The sequence below is a fragment of the Mesitornis unicolor genome, unplaced genomic scaffold (assembly GCF_000695765.1).
Source record: "Mesitornis unicolor isolate BGI_N332 unplaced genomic scaffold, ASM69576v1 scaffold16678, whole genome shotgun sequence".
NCBI lineage: Eukaryota > Metazoa > Chordata > Aves > Mesitornithiformes > Mesitornithidae > Mesitornis > Mesitornis unicolor.
In genome coordinates, this window is record NW_010204019.1 from 13,353 (window position 1) to 26,244 (window position 12,892).

The 12,892-nt window shown below is 37.6% G+C and overlaps 1 protein-coding gene across 1 annotated transcript in view; it reads left to right on the top strand.

Annotated features, from left to right (window-relative positions):
- Positions 1–12,892, top strand: part of PLCB4 (phospholipase C, beta 4) — a 62,704-nt gene that overhangs the window by 12,951 nt on the left and 36,861 nt on the right. The window contains exons 9-12 of the mRNA XM_010190929.1: positions 356–407; positions 2,673–2,775; positions 4,444–4,608; positions 8,444–8,648. Of these exons, the coding sequence (XP_010189231.1) occupies positions 356–407; positions 2,673–2,775; positions 4,444–4,608; positions 8,444–8,648 (525 nt within the window). The remainder of the gene's footprint in view (positions 1–355; positions 408–2,672; positions 2,776–4,443; positions 4,609–8,443; positions 8,649–12,892) is intronic.

Below are 12,892 nucleotides of genomic sequence, written 5' to 3' on the forward strand. Positions count from 1 at the left end.
GACATATATACTGTAAATATGAAAGGTTAGATGATGGAAGTCCCATCCCAGGCACTTAACATGACCACAGACTGATGCTTCTCTGCCTAGCAGGTGTGTCTGAATTGAGGGAGAGACTGTTTTTCTAGGCACAGCGTAGACTTCAGCTTGGTTGATAAAGCTGTTACTACTGTGAAGAAATCTGAAGTTTCCTGTTGCTTCCTTTAATTCTTAAGTATGTGTGTTATATGCATTAAATTTAATTTTCATTTAAACTGATTATTCTGGGCAAACAGTCTTATTTTCTTTTCTAAAAAGGATTGTTCATGATCTGCATTATTCAGAAGGAAAGTAGTGATTTTTTTTCTCTTGACAGATTTAGCGATGCAGTTGAATCAAGGAAAATTTGAATATAATGGATCATGCGGGTGAGTGATATGATTTAAACTGTTGTCACTGTGTATCAGAATCCTTTACTATGGTTTTAATAGAATTTTGTCACTATTGATTATGTGTTACAAGAGGAAAATGGGATGCTAGGTGAAGAGTAGAAATTAGCAGGATTCAGGAAGACTTATCCCCTGCAAGGAGGTGTTCTGATGAATACACTTTTTAATTATGTCCAGTTTTTAAAGATGAGATAGAAGAGAATTTGTGTGCAAATTATGAAGAAGATCATGAATATAATAAACAGTTATTTAAATACATCTCCAGCCTCTGTTCTCAGTCTTTCCTTGAAGATGCACCTCAGTATGGAGATTCATTGCACAGCTCACAGAATTGCCAAATTTACTTGGACAGGTTGAGTCTTAATACATGGGGAACACTTTTTAAATCTGTATAGTTTTGTTGGATAACAGATTTCACAGAGAATACTGAAGTGTTTCATCTAAGTTCTTGCTCATGACTTTTGCATGAAAAAGGATGCTTGAGTGATGCTGATAATTTTTCTCAAATGTTGAATTTATACCTTAATAGGACAGGCTGATCATTAACATCAAGAGAAAGGAGAAGTTTGGTGAATTACAGGAAATGACAGTCCAGAAACACATTAAAATCTGCAAACTCATCCTGGGAAGAAACAACTCTTTTATTAATGCAAATCTTATTTAGAAAGAAAATCTGGGTAGATGAAGCCTGGTAAAATTCCTCATCTGCAGAATGGGCAGCATAGTGCTTTACCACTCCAAGCCTTTATTTCAGTTGTGAATTCTTCAGATAGAGGCTGTTGGGTTTGATGAAGGTGCAGTCTCTGGTCATTTCAGACAGAACAACAAAAACAGAAGAATACCAAAACACTTTTTTTTAATGGCAGAGTATGATTCCTTTCTTGTTTGACCCACAAGCCTAGTAAAAGAGCACGTATTCACTCTTGCCAAATGCTCTGAAGGACAAACATAATTATCAACTAAATTGTTTGATTATTATGTCAGTCTTCTGTTATTACAGTAATAAAGTGTTATATTTTTATGAACATTATAAATGTGGTGCTGTTTCAGTCATAGAAAACATGCAGGACAATGAAAATAAAATACTACATTTCCTTCTGTCTGTACTCTTTTTTTCTCTGGGTTACAGTTTTCATGCTGGTGAAACAAGATCGAGACACTTTAGCTTCAGCATTTTTTTTATTTCAGCAGGCCTGAAGCAGAGGCTAAGAATGATTCTGATAATTCTCTTCTGCCCATAACCTAATATAAATTAGTAAAATATTATGAAATCACACACATTTATAATGTAAGAAAAATGAGGAATATTACTTTCCTAACAAGCCAGGTTGTGAAAAAATGGGGAAAAAACATTTACATTCTTTCAATTGGAATTTTTCCAGCATTTTAAAATTAATTCCTAATTCTCTCTATACCTTCATAATATTGTGTGCCAGTGATTCACTAGAGAGACTAAGGCTGGATAAAACATTATCTTCTAGCAGCTGTTGTCTGTCAGGGCTGCAGAATTAGCAAGATTACTCCAGTTACAAGTTTCCTTCCACCAGTGGAAGAGAACTCCTGTCATGTGTATTACAGCATTTCTGTGATCATCTGCTATTTCGTTTTGATTCATCAGAGCACGTATTGGCTTCATTGATATGTTGTTCCAGTGTACAGTCCTGAGGGATGTATTGTAAGTGTTATTATGGTAGTACCTTTCATTCTACCATAATTAACAATCTGTCAGCATTGACGTTATTAGCTGTTTTCCCCAAGGTTTTATAACCAAGATGAAAAAATTAGCTTCAAGCTGAAATTTATTGTATGAGTCTTGACTCTATGGAACTGCTTCATTTAAAAAAATAAAATTGAATAAGCCCTCTGTATTTTTCCAAAGTGTTAAAGAATTAAAACAAATGAGAGCATCTATTTTTTGTTATATGATAACTCACTGTATTTTTTCAAGTTCATTACTAAATTATTTTGAAATGTTCTTGATTATATTACATTCATTTTCATCTGGAAATCCAGGGTTGATTTCATCTGTCAGTAGCTGGTAATTTGAAATTAAGAATTTATCAGTATTCTAGACAACTGTAATAGTTCCTTTTACTTCTTCACACTTGCAGCTAGAACGATACTCTGTATTTTAAAGCGATGTAGGAGAGTTCATAGTTTAAAGCTAGAACAGTAATTTTATTTGTATTTAATATGATTTTAATTTCTACACAAGAATAATTTTCTTCTTGTTCTTGAAATAAGGTACCTACTTAAACCAGATTTCATGCGACGACCAGATCGAACATTCGACCCTTTCTCTGAAACTCCTGTAGATGGTGTAATTGCTGCAACATGTTCTGTACAGGTAAAACAGCATTAGAAAAATTCTTGTCATCACATCCAAAATTACATTTAATTGTCAACAGAAATAGGATATCTACAGAAAAATGTGTTTGAATTGTTTGGATTTCATCAATTTGTTTCCATTGGGGTTTTTTATTGCTGGCTAAGACATGTATGTTTACTTGATCTTTGTGGAACATGATAGAATTAGAAATGGTTTGTTATTATATGTTATCACTGAATTTTAAACCCCCTCATGCTCTTTTTGAATTACATCAACACACACAAATGAATAAATGAGTGAGGTTAATTTCTGTGCACAGTATTAAATTATATAAACATCACTTGTCACCATAGAACAAGGAGGAATATGGCACACATGGACAGGATTATTTTCAAAATAAGTAGAGAAAAATGTTCATGTCATGCAATTCCTTACTTTGGAGTTATCTGTGAGTAACAAAGACCATACAACTTCTGTTGCAGTTGTAAAGCATGGTTGAGTATCACATTTTGAAAGGAGGCTAGAAATTGTAAAACCTTTTTTGTAACTTGACACCATACTCTCTTTGCTCAAGTACCCTGTGTGCAGCTTAATGAAAGACATAACACTTTCAGTTATTGCTTTCTGTGTGCAGCATAGAAGTTTCAAACCTGATCCAACCAGCAGTTCTGCATTCTAGACATCTAACTAAATTTTATTGGCTCCTTCAGAAGAACAAAACCTTTTTATTAATGTTGTTTTTCTGTAATGTTAATGACAGTACAATCCTTCCAAGAAGGATGTGTGAGATCTGGTGGTGAGAACTTAAGTTCTATCACTAGAGAGAGTTCTTAGATCATGTATTTTGGCACTTGCTCTTCTTGTGTGACTAAAACTAGTATAATATTTCGTATAAATACTGTTATAAAGGAGTTGAATGGACCAAAGCCAGTGATGGTACCCCTCAGCCACATAACTTTTCAGATTTATTATCCAGAGTGTTCCTTGGAAGAATGTTAGAACAGGACAAGAAAAGACTTGAAATGAGCTTAGATCTCTGAAATCGTGTTTCAGTTTGTTTCTTCTATCCTTGATAATAGTAATGAAGAACACTAGCTGTATTTTTAAGTAGCAGATCATCTTGATGGGGTAAAAATTTTTCCTAGAGTAATCACCCGCTGTGGCTAGATTAATCTTGACTTGGAGTTAAGTTGCAACAAATCTTCATATACATAACAATATAGAGGAGTTGTGTGTGGTTTTTGTTTCCTTTCAGAGCTTCCTTTCAGCTCTTGGTAGTCAAGACATACAATAGATGACAGTGCTTCAGAGCAGAAAGTTTTAAGGTGGAGAATAGCATTGGCTAATCTGATTGTTTTGTTCAGTGATTTTCAGTAATACAGTGAATGCACCTGTGAGATGCCAGCTAATTGGGCTGACTGATATGCAGCTGTTAATATGATAGCACAATGAACGCAATAATTTCAAATTAAAAGATATATTTAAGCTCTTGCCACAAAAGCCTTTCTAAAGAAGTGCAATTTTAGCACTAAATATACCATTTTTGTATGATGAAATAAATATATCTGTTCTGTATAAAGCATTTTTCAGACTGCTGTCAGTAAAAAAATACCAGTATTTCCAGTATTCATCAAATGCTATTTACTTTGTGTTGCTTTTCCTTACTGCTCTGTTATTGTGTTGCAGGTAATATCTGGTCAGTTCTTATCAGACAAAAAAATCGGTACGTATGTAGAAGTGGATATGTATGGTTTACCCACCGACACGATACGTAAAGAATTTCGAACACGCATGGTGATGAACAATGGTCTGAATCCTGTTTACAATGAAGAATCATTTGTATTTCGAAAGGTAGGATATTTGGAAAGTGTAGTTTGTGTTTGCTGCCCCTTTTTCACATGAGCATCCTTGCTCACTTGAGACACCCTTACCTGCTTCAGTCTGACTGCTCACATGAATAAGTACTGCTTCCATGCAAAAGAGTTTGTAGGGTTCCTGTTTACATCTAAACAATCTAAAGCTGAAATAAGCTTTCAAGAGGTTGTTTGGTTTTGTTGGTTTTGGTTTTGTAGTTTTTTTGTTTTTGTTTTTTTTTAAATTTTGCTTTGTTTTGTTTTTCTAATGGATAACTTCTGTAGCTGTCACATGATTTTTTGTTTGTTTGTTTGTTTCTGTTTGGCTTTTCCCTCCCCTTTGCTTCCTCCTCCCACTTGGAGGTAGCCACCTCCTCCGTGGCCATGGTATGTTCAAGGTATGCAGTCTGCTCAGAATGAGCCCCCGCTGGTGGACACCATCATTCCTTGGAGATTTCTTCTTCCCTGCCCTGGCAGTGGCTGCTATCTTGCACTGTTCCTTCAGCCCAGAGGGCAGGTGAGATGCTGCATCCAAAGCTAAGGTCAATGGTATTACACGGAAAAGTTGGAAGGGTGCTGTGTTTCTCAGATGTGTTGCCAGCTCCCTCCTTCAGTGGTCCATGTGCATCATGTACCTTTTTTTTAATCTTTTTTTTTTCTTAATAACAAAAGAAAACCAAACCTTTTTTTCTTCATATGGGGGGTTTAGAGAGAGATTTGTTGTCCATGTTCAGTTTTTATCTCTCAGTCTTTGTATATATGACACACATATATATCTTTATTTTTTTTGTCAACTGGAGTTTCACCCAGACTACATGTGTTAGCAGTGCCGTCTTTGATAAAGTCTGTTTTGCTTATACCTGTTTTGTTGTCATGCAGAATTGTTGGTCTTTTATTCCAAAGTGACAGACTTTGCCGAGTGGTGATAACACTTGGCACTTGGGTATATTACACACATAATCTGCTTTTTAAACAATATAACCAGTTTTTAATAGAAGTGTAGTTAATGCAAGAGGTTTTTCTGGGCTCAGATATGTTCTGGAATGAATGTGACTTTAAGGGCATTTCTCTGTACGTGAGGAGGCACAAGGAAGATGCTTAGGTACAATGACAGGCAGTCATGCTACCCATAGCTTGCTGGCCATATGGCCAGCATCTGCTGCTTTCTGATTTCTTAAATCAAAAAGGCCTGAAAACTTCAGGGTGCACACAGCTTCAGACTAAAAGTATCTGTGCATTGTGGCATGGATACAGTGGCTGATGCCAATATTCCTTGGACTTTCTGCTCTACTCTGCAGTGAACAATTAACATGGTCTCACATTCTCTTGAACAGTTCATACCATAAGTCAGCCAAGAGATTATTTTTCTTCATATCAGGCCCTTATCATATAATGTTTTCCATTATGATCAAAACATACATTGATAACCAAGCAGATAAGTGGCATGTGAACAATTCCTCTAGTTGGAGGAAATGAAGTGACTGGCGAGTTAAATCCAGAAGGTGAATGGAGTGAAATCCAGTTGGTGGCTGGTCACAAGCGGTATTCCCCAGGGCTCAGTGATGGGGCCAGTTCTCTTTAATATCTTTATCAATGACCTGGATGAGCGCATTGAGTGCACTCTCAGTAAGTTTGCGGATGACACTAAATTGTGTGGGCATGTTGATCTGCCTGAGGGTAGACAGGTTCTGCAGAGGGACCTGGACAGGCTGGATCCATGGGCCAAGGCCAATTGCATGAGGTTCACACAGGCCCAGTGCTGAGTCCTACACTTTGGTCACAACAACCCCATGCAGTGCTACAGGTTTGGAGATGAGTGGCTGGAAAGCTGCCTGGAGGAGAAGGACCTGAGTCTGTTAACAGACAGCTGGCTGAATATAAGCCAGCAGTGTGCCCAGGTGCCCAGCAGCATCCTGACCTGTATTAGGAATAGTGTAACCAGCAGGGGTAGGGAAGTGATTGTCCCCCTGTACTCAGCACTAGTGAGCCTACACCTCAAATACTGTGTTCAGTTTTGAGGCCTTCCCTACAAGAAGGACTTTGAGATGCTGGAGCAGGTGCAGAGAAGCTGCTGACGAGTCTGGAGCATAGGACTTAAAAGGGAACTGGAGTTGTTTAGCCTGGAGAAAAGGCAGCTGAGGGGAGACCTTATCACCCTCTACAACTACCTGAAAGGAGTTTGTAGTGAGGTGAGCGTGGGTCTCTTCTCCCTAATGACAGGTGATAAGACAAGAGGAAATGGCATAAAGTTGCACCAGGGGAGGTCTAGGTTAGACATTAGAAGAAACTATTTCAGTGAGAGGATGATTAAATACTGGAATAGATTGCCCAGGGAGGTGATTTAATCGCCATTCCTGGAAATGTTCAAAAGACTCATTGATGTGGTACTAAGGGACACGGTTTAGCTGAAGATTTCGTACAGTGAGGTTATGGTTAGACTCGATCTTAAAGGTCTTTTCCAACCAAATGATTCTATGATTCTATGAAGGTATGGGGGTACTCAGTGCTAAAATGTTGTGAGGGTGCCTACCAGGATACATAGAACAAAGTAATAGAGAAGGAAAAATAAACTTTTTGGTCCCCACTACTGCTCCCTAGCAAATCCGTATCTGATCCCCATCATGTAATGAAAGATGTGCTGATCTGTGCCCTGTAGAGGATACTTGCCTTATTTGGGTTACAGTACTCTCCTCAAGCTGATGTTTAATCCTACACAGTTGCTCAGGTATTGTGTTTGATTGTTCTTCTGTCATGTTTTCTTGTTTTTATTTTAATTAAAATAAAGCTTTAGTCATTCTAACCCAAGTTCTGTGTTGTCACTCTGTTGTCTAAGGGGGAGGACGGGGGGAGTGCTGGTGGTGACCAGTGCTTGAGTGCTGTTATAATTAAGTAAAGCCAACCTATCAGTGAATAGCTCCAGTGGGTTCAGAGACCAAAAACATACTTTATTTTGTGACCTCCAAAACTGAAAATGAAAGTGGCAGGAGGAAAGTCCAAGGGAGATAGTAGACACAATTTTAATTAGGTCTTTCCTTTTGTCCTATAAGCATTTATGAATAGAGCCAGGTAGCGAAGGAGTAGGAAGACCTTTCCAAGCTGGCAGAGAGGATGCATCTCTCAGTTAGACTGTCTGTTCCTTACTGCTGCATGCACAGAGACAACACCTTTGTTTCAGGGAAGTCAAGGGATTTTTTTGATACTGTTTTGGTCTGTCCGGATGGGGGCTAACAGGTGCAGATAGCCGGCAGCATCCCTGCCCACCATGCATACCGTGTACCCTCCATGTCATCAGTACAGCACACCCACTTCTGCTGGCAGCACACCATTTCAGCAGGTCTGTCATCCTGTCCTCCCCTACTCTGTCTGCTTCTCCCCTTTGCAGAACCTGCATACGTTCCCATCACATTATGCTTGCACTAAAAAAAAGCCCTTTTGGATAAATCTCAAACCCCATCTTTCTGTCCCAGGTCCTCCTCATTCAGCACTATCTACCCTTTGATTGCCACTGTATCTTGTCATTTCTCAGATAGTATTTACCTGCCTTCTTATCAATGTCACTAGACTTCAGTAATGAAAAATAAATATGCACAATATTTAGCTAGTGTAATTGTATGCTTCTGGATTTGCATATTCTGAAAACTACCCAGTATTTAGAAAAAAAAGCTTTTCTAGGAAAGATTAATCTTAAAGTGTGCAGTTTGCAGGGAGTGACATTATCTTACACTGATGATAGCCTGTTTCTGGCATACAAAGTGAATGGTTCAAACACTGGAAGGCGGGGTGCGTGCTACTGTATGAGAGACACTGAATTTCTTCATTTTATGATTTTCCAGGTTATTCTCCCTGATCTTGCTGTCCTGAGAATAGCAGTGTATGATGACAATAATAAGTTGATTGGTCAAAGGATCCTGCCTCTAGATGGTCTGCAAGCAGGTTACAGACACATTTCCCTTCGGAATGAGGGCAACAAACCACTCTCCCTTCCAACCGTTTTCTGCAACATTGTGCTTAAAACATACGTGCCTGATGGTTTTGGAGGTGAGATAAACCTGTATCTCAGTGTGCTTAGATCTTGAGTGTTGGTGTGGAAGCACCGAGCTACTTCAGTGTCAGTATGCCAGCCCGTAGCATTTTAACTCACTGGAAACTCTGCATATTGATAAATCAGCTTTCATACCAACACCTCAGTGTTAATGTTAATGACATGTATCTGTTAAATTACAAAATAATATGGAAAATAAGCTAATACTGAGTTAGCTAAATTTGATTTTCTCTGTTGACACTTTAGGAAGATTCTTAGTTTGTTTGGGTTTTTTTAGTTACACTTTTTCTGACATATTTGTAAGGTTATCATATATTTTAGCATTATTTTTTGGCCTACAGGTATCAACAATTGATACAGAATCTAGACGTGTGGTTTTTTTTCAAATAACTTTTATATTCTTGAGAATATTGGCATATTGTTAAAAATCTGAAAGAATTTAGCATCCAAAGCCTTTCTGTATTTTTCTCTCCCAATTTTACATGGGTTTGGTTTCAATTATTGTTCAGTTTTCAGGGAAGTTGTTGTTAATGTGAGCTATTTCTATGACCAGGTTGGCAGAGCTATGGTCATTTATACGGAATGGTGGCAAATTGCCACATGTGGGTAGGAGCAAACAACTGACAATAATCATTACGCCACTTAAATCAGTGTAATGTGTAAGTTCACCCTGACGGTGTACCTCTGGGAAGTGTTTTCTTCACTGCAGATGAAATTCACTGGTACATTAGACAATATGTAAACCATTTAAAGCTCTAAAATAGAAATTGTGTTAAATGTTAGTGCTCTGACTCTGCAGGAAAATGAAATTCACTTTAGACTTAATTGAAACGTTATTGATAAAAATGATGTTTTGCTCTTTCCAAAAATTATTTCAAACCTGATGTCTGTGCAAAGAATTACTCACACTTCTTTGGCTGTAATTTCCATAGTACAAACTGGAGAAAGAGAAAACTTACCTAAAATACTGGATAATGTATCTTCAAGACTCTGCTGATATTTAACCAGGCTTTTAAACAATGAACAAGCCTAGACTTCGGTTTCAGTATTTCATGGAAAAGGTTAAGCATTTACATAACTGTTTGTGTTGTTCATATGTGAAATCCTCGTTGTTGGCAAGTCAGCTGAAGTTTTGCCACAGGTCTTGGAGCACTACCATTCCTTTATGCAATGTGTTTTATCTACAGTATTGAACTTCAGCAACTCTGTCTTGAGACAATGTAAACTTCTGCTTAAGCTTGAGATCCTCAAGGCAGTAGTTGAACCATGAATCTAAGGGACACATTTAAGCATGTGCTTTAATTCTTTCCTGAACTTAAGCTTTTGACAGTAAATGACTGAGTTAAAATATTTTCTAAACTAGGGACATACTTGTGATTTGGGATTGATGTTTTTCTGAATGATACTCCACTTTTTCTAAGAGTAGAATTTAAACTTAGGAAAGTTTGATGTGGTTCAAGCAGCTGAGCGTGTGGGTCACACACGCTTTTAAACTACACTTTTTTGAACTACAGTATACAAAGTCAGAAGTGAAGGACTCTTTTTGAAGATAATTTGAATATCAGTTTAGAATATGCAAATTGTGTGCAGTTCAGTGCTGGTTGATCTACTACGTTGTCAGCATTGATAGGAAAAGTTTTTCTGGTAGAGGTGAGGACATGTAAAAACATTACTACCCCTAAGTAACAGTATCATTATGGTAAAATGCTACTAGAATGAGAGAACTGATTGTCGTAGCTTACTGTCAGTGTTGGGAAAAACAGACTCAATTTTAACATGAACTAAATAAGTTCAATTATTAGTTTTCCTTTCCCTTCCCAGACAGTTTTGATGTGTCTCATGTATTTTTTTGACACTCAGGTGGAATGATTAAGTATTCTGTTGGCATGTGTTTTTTTAATTACTTGTCATCTGCAGTGAACCTCATTGTTTCGTGAACTGTCATTAGGATCTCCATGGTTGTTTTAGCAAACCTGTAGGAAGGTATAGCTCAATTCAAGAGCTGACTATTTTCTTTTTTTATTTATTTTTTTTCTAACATGTATGAGTAAGATTTAAAAACTTGCACTGAATAATAACTAGAATGGGTAATGCGTTGTAGGCTTTAAAAGATTCATAATTTTATTTTTCATATAACTTAGTTATTTCTTATGGTTTATTTGCATCAGCTACTCTGTTCCAAATAAAACACAATACTGGTGTGAATTAGTGCAAATGAAATGGCATTCTCCAAAGAGAAGCTTCTGTAATAGAAGTCTATACATAAGTAAGCATGGCTACTTAGGTTAGTGGTTGGAGTCCTTTGTAATGTAATCTCTCAGTGATTTTCCTAGTTTTATATTTAATTGCGATTTTTCTACAAAATGCTATTCTCCACCCCCGCCTTACATCACTGGGGAGAAAGAAAAACGTAAGCAGAGGAGAAAGGACAATGTGAGAAGTAGTGATGAGTCACATTCCCCTTGTAGAAACGCTGAGCCTCTGGTGATGTGCTTGTATGGTTAGTAATACAATTTGCAAAGGTCTTGCTCTCCCAGATATGTTAGTCATTTTTGTCTTGAAGCGCATGATAATCAGGTTCCATTTTCAAATGACGCATCATGTTAGCAAGGTAGTCCTGGATTTTCGTTGAAGAGTGCATGCCAAGGACAAAAAGACATGCTCACCAAGTTAGGGAAAGGGGAAACATGTCAGTGCTCAGCTACAAGACTTTTTTTGTGACTGAAAATAAATTCTACATGGTTTTTGTGTACATGATGTGAGTTTCAAAAATATCATTGGGTCATGACTGTTTATTGTAGACAACCTATTTGTGTAGATAAACAGATCTGTCAAGGGTTATGCTATGTATTTAATACAACTTTTGTTGGAATGGGAGCCCTGTCTGTGCTTTTTTTTTGCTTGAGAAATGCATCTGGTGACTTCAAAGGAACTTTTCATAAAACAACTTGGGTTGGAAGGGAGATTATATAGTCCAGCCCCTAGTTTGCACAGGAAGGATAGCAAATTTCTTCCCAGAGCTTTTGATGAGTTGGATATTTTTACAGACCTGGTCAGTGGACTAGCTTCTCTGTCTTGCATCATTGTAAGCTAACTTGGAAAATGGCTGAAGAAATGGCATGAAACATGGGCAAAATTCAAATTATTGTGAAAACTGAGTGTCAAAACTGTCATTGCAGAAATAGTGGCCTATTACACTAGCGAGACCATCTTGAATATAAGGGTGCAAAAGCATTTATCTTTTACTCATAAGCAGCCAAATATAGGGATTTGCAACTTTCTACAGAAAAACAGCTTCCTTGCAAGTGAAGTGCTGTCTATGGACCTCCAAACAGTTGTGACAAAAAAATCTGAGTTAATTAGAGGACAGTATTTTGTAGTGAATGATCAGTCAGCCAGGCTGCAGCATTCAAACTTCTTTTCTTAAGTTACTGCTCTGACAAGGAAAGCTTATTAATCGTGACCAGTTACACTTTTATCAGTAATACTGAAGTTTCAGAGAGATCACAGAAACAGATCACTGCTGTGGTCTCTGAATGCGTTCTTTTTCTAGGTGCCCAGTCAGTTTAATTTGTAAAACAGTTTCTTGTTCTGGAGGGCATCCTTTGCCATATGTGAATTCTTTGACTGTTGGAATGGAAAGGAATTATTTGTGTGTCTTTGTCTTCCTGTAAACCTATGCTTGCACATTTATCACTGCATGTGGAAAACTCATTCAATAATCTGTTCAATATCCGGTGCTGGATAGGGCTTTGGTACCACTCATGTGCAAGATTCAAATATTTGTCATTATGGTTCATAGAAAAGCCATTTCACAGCCTGTCATGTTCCAGACATGAAGCATTACAAAGGTGAGTGAGAGCAGATTTCCCAGATTATTTTAACCACACATCTGAAACTGCTATTTAGCTTGGAAATACAAAAAACATTTTCTGCAATTCCCTGCAGTCCGAAGTCAGTCAGCACTCCATTGAGAAACAAAGAGACAAAGTTGTTAGTGTTTTGTGGCTCAGGAAATCCTATTCTGGTCTCAAATTCATGTCACCAACTGGGAATAAGTTATGGAAGCTTTGGTCTGATGGAGTCAGTGTGTTTTTTCCTAAATAAGGTACCTGGATTAATACCGCTCTCTTGGTGCATTGTAAACTGATTCATGTTCCTAGTGTGTTCAAGCACTGTTGTGGTGAGTGCTTTCAATCCTGCCAAGTTCATGACGGGAAATTGAACTGTTGTTGCAAGC